The 20,911-nt window shown below is 35.2% G+C and overlaps 1 protein-coding gene across 1 annotated transcript; it reads left to right on the top strand.

The window, feature by feature from the left end:
* Window positions 1-16,450: 16,450 nt before the first annotated feature.
* On the top strand, window positions 16,451-19,293 carry Cbr-srx-20 (the record flags this gene model as incomplete). The annotated part of the gene is made up of 3 exons (XM_045235592.1): window positions 16,451-16,489; window positions 18,292-18,531; window positions 19,288-19,293. 3 exons carry the CDS (start codon window positions 16,451-16,453, stop codon window positions 19,291-19,293), a joined length of 285 nt encoding a protein of 94 aa, XP_045093172.1.
* Window positions 19,294-20,911: the final 1,618 nt, after the last annotated feature.

Below are 20,911 nucleotides of genomic sequence, written 5' to 3'. Positions count from 1 at the left end.
GGAAATTATGGTTTTAGGTTTATAGTTATAGAATAACTTCCTGCTTTGGAAAACTGTGTCTCTATGGAACAAGTAATTCTACAAATACAGACCGTCTATTCTAGAAATGATCCATCAGAATAATTATTTGTGGAGGTGTTATTTATCAATTATTAAATTAAGGATGACAACCATGATGTTAAGAACAAGACATATTGTTATCAAGGACAGGGTTGGCCAATGCTCGTTGATAAATTCATAAAGATCGGCTGCTAGGAAGATGGGGGTGTAAAAGTGTATATTTGGACTCTCTCCAATTTTTTTGTAATTTTTTGCATATAAATGTTCCGGAGGTTATGTATTTTCAAAATTTTTTATAAGGACGAGGATCCCGCGCAGTGGGAAACCTAGGTCATGGCGACGGTGCGCCTTTTTAGGTATCAATTTTCCCGGATTTACTCCGCGTTCATCTCCGCCAAGTAAAAAACGTAAAAAACCCCTTGAAAAAAAGCCAGTCCGCGGCCGTGGCGTAGATTTCTCACTGCTCGGAATTCAAATCCTTGTCCCTCTTTGCTTTTTTTTGAATTCACAACGACGTTTTTTGAAAATTTTGATTTTTTTTTAATTTATTGTAATAATTTTAGGAAAATACAGAAAATTCAAAATATTTTGGTGCATAACTTTTATCATTATTTCCATTGTTCTCGAGAGTGTCTTTCTATTGAGACAGGGAAAAAAATCTGAAAATACCACAATTTTTTATTTTTCTTTTCAGATTTTTTGGGCTACTTTCGCGACATGTGAGAAAAATATTAAGACTAGTTTAGTTCTAGTTCAAATCACGAGGCAGACTACTTAAATAGAAAATGAAAGGAACTTAAATTTCCCAGACATCTTCGTGTTTACAACTCTATCAACTGATTTCTCTAGAGGAACATGAAATATGAAAGTCGTATTTTCTAAGCAAAACTAAATAAAAAATTCTGTGGAAGTAGAAAGATTCTCGTGCGCTGAGCTGGTTACCTAGAAGTGCATGCTTTGAAACTGCAAGTATCAAAAAAGGATATTTTTGAAAACAATTATTAGGGACCGAGACTTTAGAAATGTTAAACTTTAAAACTATAATTAGTTCAACTAAATCGAAGAAAAATTAGTTTAGACAATACTTTTCTAGTTTGAAAAAGTCTAGTTATACATTTGAACATGAATACATCAGTCAGATCGGCTCAAATTACCAGAATACAATTTGACTTCTGGTTTTTAAATTTAATAAACGAATACACATTTTACAATTCAAAACTACAAATATGTTGGTTTTTTGAAGAATAAATATGTTTCTCTCACACATTTGGGGATGAGGGAATGTATGGTGTGCTTGCACTCTTTGTTTCCATCTCTGTTCACATGTACATATAAAATCAGGTGAAAAGTGCACCATCACACCCATTGTATTTTGATATTTCAAAGTCTCCTTCTCTCGGAGGTGAATTGAGAATCAGAGTCCAGAATACGTAAGATTTCTCTCTCTCTTCAGAAGGTCATATGACTTTGACCAAGTTCAACAATATGGAGTGGAACTTACTTGATTAACTCTAACATCTTCTGTGTTATTGAAGGGATATAGGAATTTCAGTAAGCCGTTTTGAGTTCGGAATGGGTTTCAATAAGTGTATAGGTTATCATAAAATCCTAAGAAAATGGGCGTGTCTTCCTGGGATGTAACTCTATACATCATCATCCTCTTTTTCAGCAGTCTACAGCGTTTTATTGCACTTAAACAACTTGCTAACAAAGGTAATTTGAGACCGATTGCGTGCATGTCGAAGAAGGGGAGCTCCTCTCTTTTGATTTCTCAAGAAAACTCCTTGATTTGGCTAATGAGATCTCTTGGAGAAGAGAGGCTCACGGAGCATTTTCCATCAGGCTTTTAAGAAAGAAGTGAGCTCTAACGAGCGGAATGATTCATAAGTTGACGATGAGTTTCGTGAAGAGAAAAGAAAATGTCACAGGAAAGTAGAAAGTGAAGTAGAAAATGAAGGATAAGTGATGACACTATTTATGACTATCATGGACAAGGAACAAAATGTTCTAGAGAATTGGAAAACTTCACAATGGTTCATAGTGAGATGCGTTGAAGAACTAAACCACGAAAGTGTCTAGTATAAAGGTTTCTGGGTCAAAAAAAAGGTTCATTCTGAAAAATAATGGCTCTTCTGAGCCTTTGAGAAAAAAATAACTCAAAATTTGAATTCGCATGTCACATTGGAAGGAAAACACGACGATTCATAACAATGATGCCTTTGCGTCTTAGCATGTGCTTCAGCCTATAATTTTGAAAAAAAAACACTATTTTCTGAAAAAAAAACTTAAATGAAAACTCTTTTTCCTGAATTGACCTTGATTTTAGACGATAGGACCCTTTTAAATAATCATAATTTTGATATAGAATCGAACGTTTTAGGCACATAATTCGGATGGTACCACGATTCGATTCGGGGGCACAAGGGTTGCAAAGTGATTTACGGGTACAAAATCCACAATTCGGATGTGTCAAATTCGATTTTTTGAGATATTTTGTACCCCAGAATTGAGGATTTTGTATCCCTGCACCGCTTTGTTCTCCAATGACCCCACAATTTTTGTAAACTACGAGTTATAACCCAAAAGATTTAGGAGATTTTGGTGGAGAATAAGAAAATTAATTTTGAATCTGTAAGCAGGTTCAAAACGCAGGTACTGATAGGAAAAAGGACTTTTCGAATTCAAAAGAAATTTGAACTAAATCCACACCGATTGGGTTCGATAGAAAAATGCATTTAGAAACGCTTGAATGAAAAAAAAAACAACAGAAGACTTTCAGAAATCTAAACACCTCATCCAGAAAAGCCAAAAACTCGTGATTGTTCTTGAGATTTAGTGTAGTATTCGAACTGAAGAGAAAAGTTCGGAAAGAGTTTCAACTCTCTCTTTCTCGCTTTTTAAGTGTTTCTAGAGCAGTTTCTGAAGTGGTTATGTGAGCTAATTACGTGACAAAGAATAGGTTTTGTTCTGGAATCTCATTCTCATTCTGCCCTATTAGAAGATCAGTATCCAATTAATTATCTCTCGGGAAACAAAAGGAACTAACAATCTGAGTCTATAAACGAAAACTCGAGTCTAGGATTAATATCAAAATGTGTGATTTCAAAGTCATGAAATCGTGAGTAATGGATGAATTGCAAATGCAAGAGTAATTTGAAATTCAGAATGAGCAACGGTAATTTATTCGTAATGGATGTATTGTCTCAGATTGAAAGAGGATCGGAATGCCTCTAGAACAATGGTCCAGCGCCATGAAAGCAATAACTATTTCATTCGACCTAGAATTTATAGAAAGCAATATTTGGTTGGGTAGGTTTGTCACGGGCCGGTTCGGCCCTGTCGACCCAAAATTCAGATTCTGAAGTTTCAAAATTCTGAAGTTTTTTGAAACTTTTGAAAACATTTGTAAGGAATATCTCAAGAAATTTTCTTCGAGGTGGAGTTAAATAATTTTTTTAAAGAATTTTTGAAAAAAAAATCAGCGTCGGGCCGGGCCAGAAGAATTTTTTTCGGCCCGACGCTGACCCGGAATTCGAAAAGTATGGGTTGGGTTTATTAATCGAAGCACTTTTCCTAGTTTTGAGGGTAATACAGTTTCCGACGTCGATATTTTAGAATACTTCATATTTCAATTCAAAATTCAAAAACTGACTACCCAAAAAAATTATGAATCAGATACGGCTAACAAGTAAAACACACGAATAGACTCAGTGAATCATTGAACTGGTTGTTTTTCTATGGACCCTTTCTCGACAAGAACATTCCATTTTTAACAGAATGATTTATCTGTGTGAGAATCGGTTTTTCGGTCATGTCTTCTTGATCATTGAAATTTTATTTAGGAGACGAGATTTACCTTATCCAGTTTTCTTAAACACAATAGAAAATTGTTGATATAAGATAATTGACAATATTCTGATAAGAACAATTTCCAGAAGATTTTGAACGACTCACTTTTCCAGGGTGCAGCTGAATTTAAATATGACGAACGTCGAAGTTACAGATTTTACTCACTTGAAATTCTCCATAATTCTCTTTAGTTAGAAATCTTTTTAGATAGAAATTTCAGAATATAGGGAGACTTATGAAGTTTTTAGAATAAGGTTTTTAGAAAAGGTGATGGGAAAGAGCCGTCTTTCGGCTTCTCTGAGCTCACCAAAAATAATGAGCTTCAGTTTCAGATGTGTTCTAGTCGTCGTTGTCGTCGTTATCGAAGACGAATTCAGAAGCGTGAAGCGTGAATATGTTTTTCAAGGGGCGGAGAACACACGGTGTTTTTCGTTTTTCTTGAAATTTTCTCAGAATAACTCTTCGCTTTTTTCAGAAGACGTCAGCCCCTCCTGATATCAGAAGATATGTTGAAAAGAGGTTCTCTATCTGCCGAAAACTTGTGTGCTCATCTAGAAAGAGGCAAAGAAGCTCCGCCTTGAATGTTGACATGTTGTTTTTGGGTGTATTCAAGGAAGGGATAACCCCCTCCAGAAGCCAAACCGAGGCAACAAAATTGGAAAATTTTCTCATTTCGGCAACATTTTCTTATCCCCATCATTCTTAGAAACGACAACGCAGCGCATTTCTTGCAGCTTCTTCTTGATGAGATTTACCATCTCATAAAACATCAGAAGATGAAGGATTCAGAAAACGTTTTCATTAGAAGTTTCGAGGGTTTGCAGGAGATGATGGTTAAGAAGTTAATGAGAAAATATAGATGAGACAAAGAGAAGAAAACGACGACGATCACAAAACTTTTATTTACGACGACGACGAGACGTCGGGGGAGCTATATTGGTTGGATTCTAGACTTTTCAGAGCGATGATTCCGATGGATTTTAGATGCCTGACTATCAGTTAAATTTTTATAATAGAAAAAGGGAAGCTTTCGAATTGAATTTGAACGAATTCAAAAAATGGATTTCCGATAATTCAGGAGCTGATAAGGGAAAGTTGGTCAAGCAAGTTCTGAGAAAAAATTGAACTACTATCATGAGAAATGAAGTAGATTCCAATAAATTCATACAGTACCGCAAAATAAGACATAGAAAAACATATTTTACAGTTGATATTCAACCATTTTCAAGGTTCTGGAGATCGGCTATCAAGGTTCCGAACACTTTTAAAATTTTGGTGAATGCAAAACAATCCTATATTGAAAACTTCGCATTCACAGAAATTCTTGAAAATTCCTAGTGGTTCGGCACGTTGCCGATTACTGAAAGACACCTGTTTTTCACCTTTTCAGTAAAAAAAGCCACCAAAAAGAGATGTCCTTCAGAAATCGGATAATAGCTGGAAAAACTGGGAAATTTCAAAAAAAATTCTGTGAATGCAATTTATTCTAGGTCTGTATACCTTCCAACGTTTCAAAATGATCAGACACTCGATAGCCGAGCTCCAGATTCCTGAAAATTGTCCAAATGACAGAAAATTAACTGGAAAAAGCACATCTGACAATTTTCAATTGAATTCACATGGTCCCTTCCTTCATATCAGTACCTGTCCTTCTCAAATATCCAAAATTCATTTTCTCCTTCTCTTCCAATTTCTCAAATGTCAATATTTCTTTCTTTTTTTTTCACAACACAAAAAAAAAGAGAAATTCGACCACCTCATCGTCTATGATGTTTTTTTTCTCTTCTATGTGATCATTAGCTGTGATACATTATTTTTTGATACATTCGAAACAAAATTTCAAACAAAAAAACAATGAATCATTTCGGAAGGTGAGAAAAAAAGTTGGTAATTCAGAGAAATTGAAAAAAAGCCTGTGGGTAGTGGAATAGTGGGAATGGGATGATTCGTTTGTTCTAACTCCACTTTTCTTCTTTTTTTCTTTTTTTTTTCTAAATTTCCTTTTCTCTCCAGGAAGAGAAAAAAGTTTCACATTTCTAACGTCTCCTGAGAATCTTTGAAATCTAATTTTGCCGTATGTGGAAGCAATACTTTTTTCAAGACTCTCCAAAACAACATTGGAAGGAAGGCGGTATCAGGTTGAGAGTACAAAGTGTAAAGACAATGGAATGAGTCACAAAAAATTTACAGATTGCGGAAAACTAGAAAAACGGAGGCCTAAAAATGTGGACCTTTGAAAAATTGAAATTTCACTCTAAACAGGACCAAACAACACATTACTCTTCCTATCTTTTCTAGACCTTTTCATGTATCTTTTTCACTACTTTTTTTGTCAAATTTAGTTTCACTTTTTCTTTTTACTTCACTTCCTATCCACGTCATCAGATGACATAGACATGTCTATTTCAACTATCCGTTCGTTTTCTCTTCCTCTCATCAAAAAATGTTTTCAAATTTCTCATCATGTACCCGGTTTAGTCATTTCTCTAATGAGAGAAACGATTCTCAAACAAAAAAACTTTTGCTTTCTTCCCTTTTTTGTACATCTGAAAACGAATGTGTAGAAGAAGCCAATTTAAGAATTGTTTTTTCATTTTCTGTTTAGGTTTTATTTAGTAGAGAATTTTTTCCAAAAGGGAACACTCGAGAAGAAGAGATTTAGAGATGGGAAGATAGTCGAAACGAGTTAGGAAAGGCAACAAGCCAATGTTCAGTTTGAGTCAAGCATGAAATTTAATCATGTCTGATTCTGGAATCTTTTCCTGTGCCACGATTTTCAGCACGTGTTCCAAATGATCAGTACTTTGGAAAAATGATCGCTTAATGTTTTGGAAAAATAATATCAATGATGAAATTGAAATTGAAAATTCAATTTTTAAAGATGAAAAATTCGAAACAATAACAAAACAATTTCATGAGTGGAGTTTAGAAGCATTTTTTGTTGTTATCCAGAGTCTAGAAATTTTAATTACCGTTTTTTGAAAAAAACAAAAAGTGACAATTAATGACTAATGAGAAATTGCTCAAAACGCAGACATAATTATGGGATAATTAAGATATCAATTCATGATGCTTTTTTCAAATGTCTAAAATCACAGGTATCGAAGACTGCGCATTTTCAAAAAATCGATTCGAGATAATACCAAAAATCGTATGATTTCAGATTTTCAATTAAAGAAAAACTTCAATAAGCCGTATTTCCTCTAATAGAAGCCTAAAAACCGTTTACTTTAAGCCTGTACATCTCGGTTCCTGTCAAAGATATAAAAAATTGTCAACTGATAAATTGTATATCATCATTTCAAAACATTTTTGTCAGTTGACCTATTGTTGATATCTTTCACAGGAATTGAGATAATTGAGCTTAAACTTGCGAGTGTGTAAGCCCTCCTATTACAGGTGTTACAGTTATTTAGATTTCACTTCGTGATGCTTTGTTTTAGTTTTTAAGCAGAGTGATTGGAAAAAAGTTATTTTTAAAAAATCAATTCGAGATCATTCTTATCTTCCTTATATATAAAACGCTACACGCGTCTGTCTGTCCTGTTGTCAGGCTGTCCGCTTTTGAAAAAATTGAAAAATAAATATAGATTTACGTGACCCTTTAAAAAAATGAAGAGCGGAGCGACGCATCAGTAAAAAAACTAAGTTAAATCGCGCCGAAGGCACACCAGCTGCTGGTAATAAATTAATGAAGTTGCGTCTCTTTGTTTCTCTCTCTGTCAGTCTGTCCGCCAATTTTGAAAAGCTTGAAAATAAAATATAATTTGAGGTGACTTTCAAAAAAATGAGGAACGCAGCGACGAACGAAATAAAAATAGATCAAATGGCGCCGAAGGCGCACCAGCCAGCTGTTTGAAGCGCCGGAGGCGCGGCAAACAGGCTGGTAATACCAAAAATCGTATAATTTCAGATTTTCAATTGAAGAAAAACTCCATTATTGGCAGCTTCAGGACCAAGTTTCAAAGAGTGCTAATCCGAGAATATGGCTTTACAAAATTTTAATAAAAGGAATTGTTATGAGCTCGGTTCACAGAACAGAACAAAAAATTCTCGAAAAAGGCAAAGTCGATCGGTTCATTGAAAAAAGTTCAAAATGTAACTTTTGAATGGAATCCTAGACTGTTGTTATTCCGAAACGAAACAAAAAATCAAACCATTGGCACCAAAATTAGCTGCAACTAGTTGTTCGTTCTTTATAAATACTCCCAGACCCCTTCTACAAGAAAAACAACCACAGAGAGCGCTTCTGTAAAATTAGAGCTAATTTTTCGTTCATGGATCTTCAAATTATTCTCTGTTCAAGCACCAAATTGCACTCAGAACATTTATTATTCGCTAGCGATTTTTGAAATTCCAAAGTTCCACTACGGAAACTCTAAATTTAGAACTGTTCGATGTTTATTTGCATATTTTCTTCCGCTTCACGAAGTTTGGTAAGATTCCAAGAAATATTGACCTTTCAGAATCTCTGACCAAAACCCAAGTGTTCATAGCTATTCCTATTTACCCTCTTCCTTGATATCCTATTCTGGAAGTTTCTTCTAATTTTGCTGATCCCTTTTTCCATTTTTGTTTCCCTCCTCTTCCTTTGATCTACTTTTGATCCCAAATCCGCTAAGAAGGCAGTGATCTCTCTCGATGCAAATCTTCAAAATCCTAAAACACACATCGTCTTGTGTTTCTCTTTTTTGCCAAAAACGGTGGTCAACCGATGTCATCACCCTGTCTTTACAGAATAAAAATGGCCAACTGAGAACGTGAAAACGGCGAAGTTGAGGACAAGAAGAAGACGTTGGATGGCGACAATCGGAAGACGGAAAGACGGATTAGCAAGTCAAGAAAAAAAGAATGGTGGAGAAACTAGAAAGAGGTGTTTTTAAGAAGAGTATACTTACAAACTTCCTTTTATTTTAGGAGCGAGAAGAGCACTAAAATTTAGGGAATTAGTCATGAATAGAGATAGGATCAAAGATACGTCCAATAGCCTAAAGGGATCAAACAATCTTCGTGATCTAACAGAACTTATCAACGATGTTTTGTAATCTACGTAATCACCTAGAGACTTTTTTCAGGTCACATTTTAAAGTCGCTTTTACCAAGTCACCGTATTTCCTCTAATAGAAGCCGAATCCCAACTTTGAGCTCAATTATCTCGTATCCTATGAAATAATTCAACATTTTGTCAACTGCAAAATCATTCATCATAATATCACCAACATTTTATCAGTTGAATATTTTTGATATCTTTCACAGGAAATGAGATAATTGAGCTTAGAAATAAGGCAATTTAAATTTGAAAAAAAATTTAAGAAACAAACCTGGAGCACATTTTCGAAAGAGAAGCGAGTTGAAAACAAAAGTGAATAACACATTGTGTTTGTTTTTTTGTTCATTGCGTTAGGCGGGATCTTCCCCTGACCAATTATCTAATCTTGCCATCGAATAAATTAAAAGTGCTTAATTTTAGAACTCTTAAAACATCCTGATTCTATGTTTTTTTTCGAGTGTGACGAATGAAACTTCTAAGGGAAAAAAGAAGAAAGATGTAGAAAAAACTTAACAAGAAATTTAAGGAATTATTAAAATACCAAAAAAAAGCGGAAGATTTCAGTTCAGAAAAGACAAAAAGTGAGCTGAAATTTTGTGAGGAATAACAAGAGAATATGCAAAACTACTAGATGATTTCCATGGTAATTTTTTAAAATCAAACCCACCAATTATCGTTATTTCAAATGCCTAAAATCACGTTCTCCAACTCCAAATTTTTGAAATTCTCAGCTTTTAAAAAGAAAGACTCACAGAAAATATTCGGCAGTCGTCGTCTCGACCATCTCCATTGTTTCTGTCATTTTGTTTCTTCAAGTTACAGACTCCAGGTTGACCGTCAAAAGTTCTCACGTCTTCGAGAAATCCAACGTCTTCAGATTTGCTTCAGAAAGGTCAACAATCGAATAGCCGTGGAGACCTCCAAAAAATAAAAATTCAAATTCAAATCTCAAATCGGTCAAGCGAGAGAGAAAAATGGGCAAAGAGTCTCCAGATTTTTTTCTCGCCTGCGTTGTCAACGTCTTATTCTGTGTCTCCAAAAAAAGACAAGTGGGCGGAGACTTCCCGAAAAAACGACGCGCGGGAGAAGGGATGAAACTAGTAAAATAGGAAATGAACTAGAGTAGAAAAAGGAGAACGTACGGAAACTTGCTATCTGAATTTTGTGAATTGACTCGAAACTTTAATTCAGAAGTAAAATGATGCTTTTGGCAACTTTCAATTGGAATCAGATGCAAAAGAGTGGGCTGTGGTAGTTTGAGTAAATATATGTCACACTTTGGACAAATTGAAGGTTTCATTTTGAATCAATAATAAAAGGTTAAAATTCGGAAGACGTCAGAAATTCGAATTAATAGACTCTCCTTTTCAATTTATTGAACTTTTGAGAATTCCCATGGAATGAAAGACGATTCATTGAGCTCATCAAAATTCAAATATTTCAGAAAAGAGCATTAGACCAAAGCGAAAAACAAATGTGAATGAAATTTGAACGAGGGCAAGAGTTGGCTAGTTTTCTGGAATTCTATGAGTTTTGAGCGTTCTTCAATTTTGTGAGCATCGAGGAAGTTTGGTGTCTCTCATTCTAAATTTGCTCCTTTTCTCCAATCTGAATTTTTGGTTACTGTGCGAAAAAAAAGCAAAAAAAGATATCCGGAATTAGAAATAATTCGTTTTGAAGATTCCCTATTTGAAATGGAAAAACACAAAAACCGAGAAAAGCATACTTCCAACGGGCTGGACCGGGCTTTTTAAGAATTTTCAAGGCTTGGTCTAGCCCGTTTTCGCCCGGGTTTTCAGTATTTTTTCCTCTCTTTTCAAAAAAGTATTCGGGGTCAGTTAAAAGAAAACAAATTTCTGTCAGATAATGTGCTCGCCAAAAACGGTTTGTCTTTAAAAAATTGTTTCTTCAAAAAAATTTCTGAAAATTCAAAATGTTTTTAAATGTGGTAAACTCGGGCCCACCGGGCCGGGCCCCAATTCACCAAGTATAAAAAATACGACTTGGAATGTTCCAAACTATAAATAGGGGTTGAAAAGTGATGTTTTCCAGAGCAAAACTCGCGAGGATTTTGAACTCTGAAAAATATTTGTTGCTGTCAGTTTTTAATCCGTGTGGTCATTGGAAAACGAATTTCAGCTAGTCAAAGAAAAAGTTTTCGAAAAAGAGGGTGTATAATATTTTTGTTGAGATCCAAAAGTAATCTTCTGCAGGGCAGATTTTCAGCCGGTTTGACGCAAATAGTCCACTCAAAACTCATTTTCTAACATCTCTCTATCTCGAAATAAAATGTGTTATCAATGTTCACAGAAAGTCAGGGATTTTGCTCAGCCGCCCTCTTTAGAAACGGATTTATAATGATTTATAAAACATTTATATTTTTATAGGGAGACTTCTAGGGCACTCATAAGATACTCGGATTGGTTTCATGGAGTTATGAAATTTATGAAATCACGAATTGGAATGATGAAAAATGTCAGAAGGAATCGGATAGAGGTACAGAGATTTGTTTGAGGAAATTTAGAAATTTTTCAGAAAAATGAAAGAAATATTTGTGTTTGAAACAATATTCATGTTGCTTATTTTGCGGGATTTTCTTTATCTGGAAACCCCACACTTTCGAAAGAATCCCAGAAATTGGCATGTCATCAAAACGTTTCACTTAGCTATAACTGATCTCTCAATCTATTTTCAGATTCTTCCTCATGGATGGTTAGTAGAACATTGAGGGGTTATCTGTCAGTATCAGCTGATAAGACTCAGCCTATCAAGCCACCAAAAAACTGAAAAAGACTGAGCTGCATCCCCATAATTATCCATATTTTCAGTGGACTACTGATGTGGAAAATGGGAGAAGAGTGGTGACACATTTCATAGAAATTCAAAAAATTTCAGCATTAAGATCTTTTCTGCAAAAACAGAATATAAACTATGTTATTAATATGGATGGTACCAGTTGGTGCCTTGGCAGACGTCCAAACGCCTATACGGAATATTTGAATATATCCGATAATAAGAGATCAAAATATGGAATTTAGTAGGACTCTATCTTTCTTTTTCTCTCTTTTTCTTCTCGGAGACACATGTGCTAATTGCTATGAAAAAGGGGAAGTGGGGGGAGGGTGTTGAAGGTTCTTGGTGATTTCTGAATTTTGAAATTTCCGAAAAATTCTCTCTTTCGAACTTAATTTATGTTTATCTCATATTGTTTTTAGTGTTTTTGTGTACTTTTTCTTATAATGATCATCCCGACTCTCAGTTGAGTGGGTTGTTTTTTTCGATGTTGAAAAGTTGCGAAAGGTTGAAAAAATTGGAATTTACATTTCGAAAATTTTGAACTTTTTTTTGAAAATGTGCAGATTCTGGAAACACTCAAATAAAGACAGACACTGCCTGGAAATACAATGATCAAAATTAGGAAAAATTGTGTTTTTGAGAATTTTGGAAATTTGAAAACTTTGAATTTCAGAATTTTCAAACTTTTAAGAATGTCAAAAACCATATGAAAAGGGTTTAAAAGTTTTTTAGAATTTAAAAGTTTTCGAATTTTTGAACTTTAGAATTTCAGAATTTCAGAATTCTAAAGTATTTGGAAATCTAGAATATTCGGAAATTTAGAATTTTAGAATATTAGAATTTTAAAAAATTTTGGAATTTTAAAAAGAACTTTTGCTAAAATTAGTTGGATGTTGTAACTTAGAAAATGAAACATTCTTTAATCTCTCAAACTTGAAACATGAAATCAAGATACTAAATTATTCATGAAACATATGCATTTTTTGATCATCGAAACTAAAAAGCAGCAACAACATTTGAAAAACATACTAACAAAAAGCACTATCCGACTGGAACACATACTTTTATACGATATTATCTTTTGAGCCAATAAATATATTTATTTTGATTTTTGAAAACTCTCTTTCAACTGTCTTCAAATTCCATCAATCAGAGATCCGTTCCGAATTTGGATTTGATCACTTCCAAAAAATATAATTAAACTGTTTGAAGGTGATGGGACATGAAAAAGCACTTTTCTCGAAATTTCCTTTCCTCGAGGAGTAGAACTTGTGGGACCACCGTCACAGGTGATTCGTGAACAATCCTTTACGGATTCTCCGCCATTCGCGCGCGGATGAAATAGGAATCGTATACGGACCGTACGCGAACTCCGTATCTGGTCCGATTGCGAATGATGAAAAACGGATCCGTTCGCGAACTCAGATTCACAAAACTGTCCGTAACGGACCCGATACGGATAGAAAAGTGGACACCCAAACGGATCCGTTGGCATTTTACCTGTGGTAGGAGGTACAGAGTTATTTTACCGGCTGAGCTACGGTGGAACATGCTGATAAAAACCTACTTTCTCCCCTCCTTTAAATCATTTTTCGAAACAGTGTATTTCAGGAAAAAACACAATTTGAACCCTCGGAGCATGTTTTGGTCTTGTGGCGGAAGTAGAGAATAAGAAGGGGCATCCGTACGTTCTTAAGAATTATCTAATGAATCCGAAAGACATATTATAATCCTTGATACGTTTCTAGACACGCAAAGGATCAATTGCTGAATAAAAAAACAGAAAACGAATAAAAATTGTTGTGTTGTTTGATGGGAACAGGAGTGGGTGCAAATTGCCAATTATTTTGTTTTTCTTCCGGAACGAAGGAAATCAAATTCTGACGCCGTTTTCTCATCTGGAGGACGAACTTAATATATTCTTGGATTACAAGGTGCCATCACAATAATATATTTACGAAAATTTTGGATGGAAGAATAATTGAAAGAAACGAATTTAACACAAATATTTTCATCTCCGTTCAGTTTTTAATAGTAAGTACATTTCCTGAATGGATGGAAACTTAAAATAGAAATTGCCGGGCACGGAATTCAAAAGAAACCTAAAAATGTCAAAAGGGGTTTAAAAGATGTTCATGATAGTCGTTCAAATTTATCATTCACAAGAATATGTACTGTAATGTAGAATGTAGATGTCAGAAAAGTCTTAACTGATAAAATATCAAGCATTTTATAACAAACATTTTATCAGTTGACCATTTTTTGATATCTTTCACAGCAATCGAGATAACTGAGTGCAAACCTGCATTGCAAAGTGTTCAAAGAAATAATGGAATTTTTTCAACGTCATGACCCAATTTTTTCTGAGTCCTGACCTAGATTTGTTATTTCATTACCCAGGTTTTTCTAGGTCATAACCCAGATTTTTCTGGGTCATGACCGAATTTTTTCTAGGTTATGACCCAATTTTTGTAGGTCATGACCCAGATTTTTCTAGGTCATGACCCAATTCTTTCTAGGTCATGACCCAATTCTTTCTAGGTTGTGGCCCAATTCTTTCTAGGTCGTGACCCAATTTCCCTAGGTCATGACCCAATTTTTTCTAGGTTATGACCCAATTTTTGTAGGTCATGACCCAGATTTTTCTAGGTCATGACCCAATTCTTTCTAGGTCATGACCCAATTCTTTCTAGGTCGTGACCCAATTCTTTCTAGGTCATGACCCAATTTTTTTAAGGTTATGACCCAATTTTTGTAGGTCATGACCCAGATTTTTCTAGGTCATGACCCAGATTTTTCTAGGTCATGACCCAATTCTTTCTAGGTCATGACCCAACTCTTTCTAGGTCATGACCCAATTCTTTCTAGGTTGTGGCCCAATTCTTTCTAGGTCGTGACCCAATTTCCCTAGGTCATGACCCAATTTTTTCTAGGTTATGACCCAATTTTTGTAGGTCATGACCCAGATTTTTCTAGGTCATGACCCAATTCTTTCTAGGTCATGACCCAATTTTTTCTAGGTCGTGACCCAATTCTTTCTAGGTCATGACCCAACTCTTTCTAGGACGTGACCCAATTTTTTATAGGTCGTGACCCAATTTTCCTAGGGCATGACCTAATTTTTTCTAGGTTATGACCCATTTTTTCTAGGTCACGACTCAATTTTCCTAGGTCATAACCCAGATTTTTCTAGGTCATGACCCAATTCTTTCTAGGTCATGACCCAATTCTTTCTAGGTTGTGGCCCAATTCTTTCTAGGTCGTGACCCAATTTCCCTAGGTCATGACCCAATTTTTTGTAGGTCATGACCCAGATTTTTCTAGGTCACGACTCAATTTTCCTAGGTCATAACCCAGATTTTTCTAGGTCATGACCCAATTCTTTCTAGGTCATGACCCAACTCTTTCTAGGACGTGACCCAATTTTTTCTAGGTCGTGACCCAATTTTCCTAGGGCATGACCTAATTTTTTCTAGGTTATGACCCATTTTTTCTAGGTCACGACTCAATTTTCCTAGGTCATAACCCAGATTTTTCTAGGTCATGACCCAATTTTTTCTAGGTTATGACCAAATTTTTCTAGGTCACGACCCAGATTTTTCTAGGTCATGGCCTAGATTTTTTTAGGTCATGACCTAGCTTTTTTTTTCTAGGTCATGATCTAGATTTTTTAGGTCATGACCTAGATTTTTATCAGGTCATGACCCAATTTTTTCAGGTCATGACCTAATTTTTTTGGCTCTTCAAAGATCAGAATTATTTCTAAGGACCAGAATTTTATTCTAGAGCCGGAAAAGATAGGTCAAAGTCATATTTTATTGGATGTGGAAATTTTTCATTTTTTTTTTTCTGTTTCTGAAATGGGCGTACTTTTCAACTTTTATGTATTATTCTAATACTAAAAATCGGAGCTGAGTAAGAGAAAAGTGTTCGTGGCTGAATGTCACACGATGACGACTACCGTAACCTAAAACTATTTTCATTCTGCGTATTTCTTCTCTCGATTTTCGTCGTTTTCCGTCAATTTTTTCACTATTAACATTCATCATTTTACGAAAATACGAAAATGACTTGACAAAAATCAGTTAAAAAGGAGAAAATAAGTTCTGAAAATGAAAATATTTTTAGGTTACTGTAGTTGTTGTTTCGGGACCTTGGGCCACGACCACCGGCGTTTTTTCAGCATATCACGAATCGGCGTTTTTTTAAACGCAGATGCACCATTATTTTCGGCCTGAATTTAATTGCTATTTAGATAATTCTGTCTAGAGAAGAACGACTTCAGATCAACGAAACAAACATTCTGCAATCTCTTTTTTAGTGATCGATCATTGCGAACCTAACATTTTTCGTTTATTTAGCATTCACATCATCGTGTTTAGAACTTGAGACTCTACAATCCCGAGTTTTTTTATTCTTGATATATTAACATTTTCCAAGAGCACCCCAACCTTAGATTCACTTTTTCGTTTTTTCTGCAGTTATTCTCCACCTGTCATTGAAAATGTCTCAAATTTTGTGCCATTGACATTTCCAGAATTTTCAGAGTTTGATCACATAAAAATCATAAAACGTATTCCTTGTCCATGTTCTGACATTCAATTGCTTGTTCATCGTTATCAACTTCGGATAGATTCCATTTTGACCGCTAAAAGTTTTTATTTTGAACACGAAATATCATAACTTCCAAGTAACATGTCTTACCAATTGATAAATTCCTTGATCACTGTTTTTGTAAGTTTAAACTTCTATAGATTTTATGCAGACGTACCGTAAAACCTGTAATAGAAGGGCCCCGTAACTTTTAACTTTGAGCCAATTCATATCAGTACAGAACCAGTCAATAAAACATTCAAAAACCTATTTTCAGTTGATTTTCGGTTGTTTCGACCATTTTCAGGAGTCTGGGGCTAGCTATCAAGTGTCCCATAATTTTGAAAATTGTGAAAGTTGTAAAACAGACCTAGATTGCAAACTTTGTATTCACACAATTTTTTGAAAATTCTTAGTTTTAGGTAAATACTATTTCTGAAAATGCCGCTTTTGATAATGTGACAAAACTGAAAATGGTGGAAAAATAATTTTTCCAAAAAAAGGCAAGTAGCTGTAAATCTGGGAAATTTCGAAAATTGTGTGTATGCAAAGTTTACTATCTAGGATAGTTTTACGCGCTCCAAAATTTTCCCAGTGATTGGACACTTGACAGCCAAGCTACACACTTCTGAAAATTATTATAAAAAAGGCATTATAAAATACTTTTTTGTATAACTTATTGGCCGGTTCAAAAACTATTTTAGATGGTAGAAAAATGTTCAAAAGAGTCCATATTTCGGCTCACATACAATAATGGCTGAAAATATCACTGAAACTGTTTTCAGCGTATTCGAAAATATCATTGTAGAGGTTTTCAGAAAATTTTCAACTTTTTTTAAACTTTCACTTGTAAGGTCGGATGTATCGTCTTGAAATCTTGCATTTAAAACAAAATTTAGGGTATTAGTACATTTATAGCTCAAAAATGATCTGTCGAAATTTCACAACAATAAAGAAAAAGAGCCTACAATAGTCCCTAGCTCAAAAAAGCAGGGTTGCAATCTGACGGGCTGGCCGGCCCGAGGGAAAAAAACCAGGGCCCGGCCCGGCCCGGCCGGCCGGCAATTAATTAATATTTGAACGCGCGCCATTTTTATTTGCAACGATGCTCCGATATGACGAGGTATCACCCTCTCGTGTGAGACTAGATGGATGACAAATATCAAATGTTTATGGGACATCGATAGCTGTCTGCAAGTATTTCAGAATTCGAGTAAATTATCGATGAGAGGCTCCCCTTGTTCATTTATACGGTTTTTACATTGTTATGCTACCTGTTAAAGGTGGGGGGACAGGAGATTTTTCGTAGTTTTTTTGTAGCTAGAGTATGCATTCTACCGTGACGGTGTACAACGCTTAATGTCACTCTGCGTACAGCTGTCGTCCTCGCCTTTATGTATGCAATCGGGCGTGCGCTTTCTCTTTGCCCGCGTGGCTCAGTCGGTAGCGGCGCCGCACCCTCAATCATCGCCCTCACAAGTTAAACTCCTCGAGAGGCATCCGAACCGGCCGGGCCGGGCTGGCCGGGGCTTCCGGACGGGCCGGGCCGGGCCGGGCTGGGCCGGAGAAAAAATAATCCGGTTGCAACCCTGCAAAAAAGTGTCTAATAAATTTTTTTGACAATTTTTTTTCTCAAAAAGGAAATAACAGGCGTTTCACGACTGTTTGAAAAAATACTGGCGAAATATGCAATTTTAGATTTTTGCATTTGCTGCAAAGGCAAAAATTGAAACCGGCGTGTGTTGCAAATGCAATTCCAATTTTTTTGCACGCGCACCCAAAAACGCCTGTTTGACAAGCCTAATCATAATATCAAAAATAATATATCAGTTGACACAATTTTGATTTTTCTTATAGCCTAGTTATAGAAGCCGAGATAATTGAGCTCATGCTTGACAGTGTGGGGCCCTTCTATTACAGGTTTTACGGTAGTTGTTTTACAGATAATGACATTTGGCTTATTAGCAAATTTAATCGTTTTATTGACAATAAGAAAAATGGTTTCGATGAAGAGTTCTTTTGGAATTATCACAAAGAATCAAGCAGTCTGTAACATTTTGATGTGTCTATTGTTTTTAATTTTTGTTGGACCACTACAATTAACGTCAGTAGGTTTATGCGTCCGGAGTAAACCAGAAAACCACATAGATGGAAACATTTCAATTTCAAAATTTATCATTACAGTGACTTCAATCCATCATATAGGTCATCTCGGTTTGTAGGACTAGTTGCAATGATGATTTACGAAGCAGCGGCTCAGTTGAACTTTATAAATTCTGTCAACAGATTCTTTGCGGTTCACACCATCTTTCTTTATGATCGAATATTCTCAAACTTCAAAACCTATATTATGATCAATTTGTCTTATCTTATTTCCATCTCGATGTGTACCGTCTTCTATGAAATTCTAGGATGTAATCTCTATTTCGAGCCGAAATCCTGGATATTTTCGTATCCAGAGACCGATTATTGCACTAATCTCACATGGTATTGTGATTTCATTTTCAATATTGTACTTGTCGTTTCTACTTCGATTCTGAATCTATTAGCGTCCTACAAAGCTAGAAAACTACACCAAAGAATCATGGCATTGGACCAAAACATGATGTCTGTTCAACGACAAAGGGATATCAATTTTATCAGACAATCGTTCTTCCAAGGGCTTTCAATGTGTGTTGCTTTAATATTTTACCACATAACTGCTCCGCTTATAACAAATGAGGTTTTATTGTTTCTCGATGCAAGTTTATGGGCATTCATGTTAGCTTTTGAAGGGTAAGTTAGAAAGGTTAATTTCAAAGATCAAGGAATTTTCAGTGGTATCATCCTTCTGTCAAATCGAGAAATTCTCATAGCTGTGAAAAACAAAAAGACTGGTGAGCCAGTTTTTTACTTGAAAGCTTTCGAAAGAGATTCCTGTGAAAACATTTAAATTTCAGAAATAGCATCATCCGTCTTTGTACTTGATATGCATTGTACCCGATAGTTCTGATAACGAATTCCTAGGAGATGAATCTGAAAATGTAAGGTAGGTATTTCCGAGCAAACTTTCACGAAGGCATGACATTAGAGAAGCACAAAACAGAAAGTTTATAGTAACTAAAAGAAATACATATTTATTATATTGTCTGGGCCGTATGTTTTTTATCAGAGCATACAGGTGAAACAAAGATTTATGACGAAATTTTTTCTGGGAATCAAAAAACTGATGTGTTCCACTATCGGGATCTACAGAAAGTTTTCAAACGGTTTCCATTCACAGTTAAACATGCATTGGAAGGACCGGACCTTATGTTGTTCCAAGCATCTCAGAAGGGCCCTTCAATTAAAGGGGCCTTCTATTTTTCCAGAATCCTAAACTTTCTTTAAAATCCAAAATTCTATTTCAAACCCACAATTTTCTTTAGAATCCAAAACTAGGGCCCGAATTTTTGTGCAAAATTTATGAACATTTTTCAATTTCACCAAAATTTAGAGCCCAAAAAAAATGCTGTGAAAATGTGGAAGTCCCGGAATATTTTTCACTGAAAACGTTTAATTTCAAGCAACACATTTTGAATTGGGTGGGGTCCTTCAACTACAGGGACGTTTCTATATTAATAAGCCCATCTCGGAGGACCTTTCTTTTAGAGGGGTCTTTCTATAGAAGGACTCTTCTAAAGTAAAACAGGTTTAAAGGCATATCCGTTCTTATTAAAAAACTTTACGCTAAACACAAAGTTTTACATCAGACATGTTTACCGTAAATCAGTTTAGAGGGCTCTCTGAATTTAGAGCAGTGACCCGCTTTCTATTTCAGTCCATTATTTCTGATATATTCCATGCTCTTCTCGAAAAATCTCGAAACTAATAACACCTCAACATAGCTTCATATGTAGTATCTCCTGACTCTTCATATCTCCTACTTCCAACATATTGTGTACCGAATTGGAAAATTTGTCACCCACGCCAAAGTTACGAAAACCGAAAACGTCATCGATGCTGATCAGCATTATATAAAAAGGGAATATTTGTGGGATGCTAGATAATGTTGTTTTCTGTTGTTTTTGTAAAGTCATCTCATTGCTCAAAACATTGAACCCACCGGTTTTTTCAACTTCAAAACCGTTTTTAACCACAACAAAAAAGTTTTCAAATTATTTTTCATTTAGATCCTTACCGCTTGTTCCAAGTAATGACCATTTGTTTTTTTTTCGAATTTCACCTGCTTAAGAACCCCCTCGCTTTTTCTCTTAACATTAATTTTTCGACATTTTTCAGTTTCATTGCCACTATGACTAAACAGTTCATAAGATCATCACTATTTTACAAATGAAAGAATTCATTGAAATTAACGTCACACAGGATTCCTTTTTAAAAAACAGAACATTTGTTCCGGTATTCGTTTTCTATAGAGCCAATTTGGTGTTAGATCAAAAAGTCATTTTCTGTCTATCAAGGAACTTTATTATCAAGACAGTATAAAATCATTCCCGAATTTCTACTGTCGTTTGTACTGTAGTTTCCAACGAACTGTTTACATTATTCAAGATTATGGTTAGACATTTCCGTTTTCCATCTATA

This window comes from Caenorhabditis briggsae (assembly GCF_000004555.2).
Source record: "Caenorhabditis briggsae complete genome, chrIV, whole genome shotgun sequence".
Lineage (NCBI taxonomy): Eukaryota > Metazoa > Nematoda > Chromadorea > Rhabditida > Rhabditidae > Caenorhabditis > Caenorhabditis briggsae.
The sequence above is the reverse complement of the archived record's forward strand: the minus strand, read 5'-3'. Positions and strand labels throughout refer to the sequence as shown.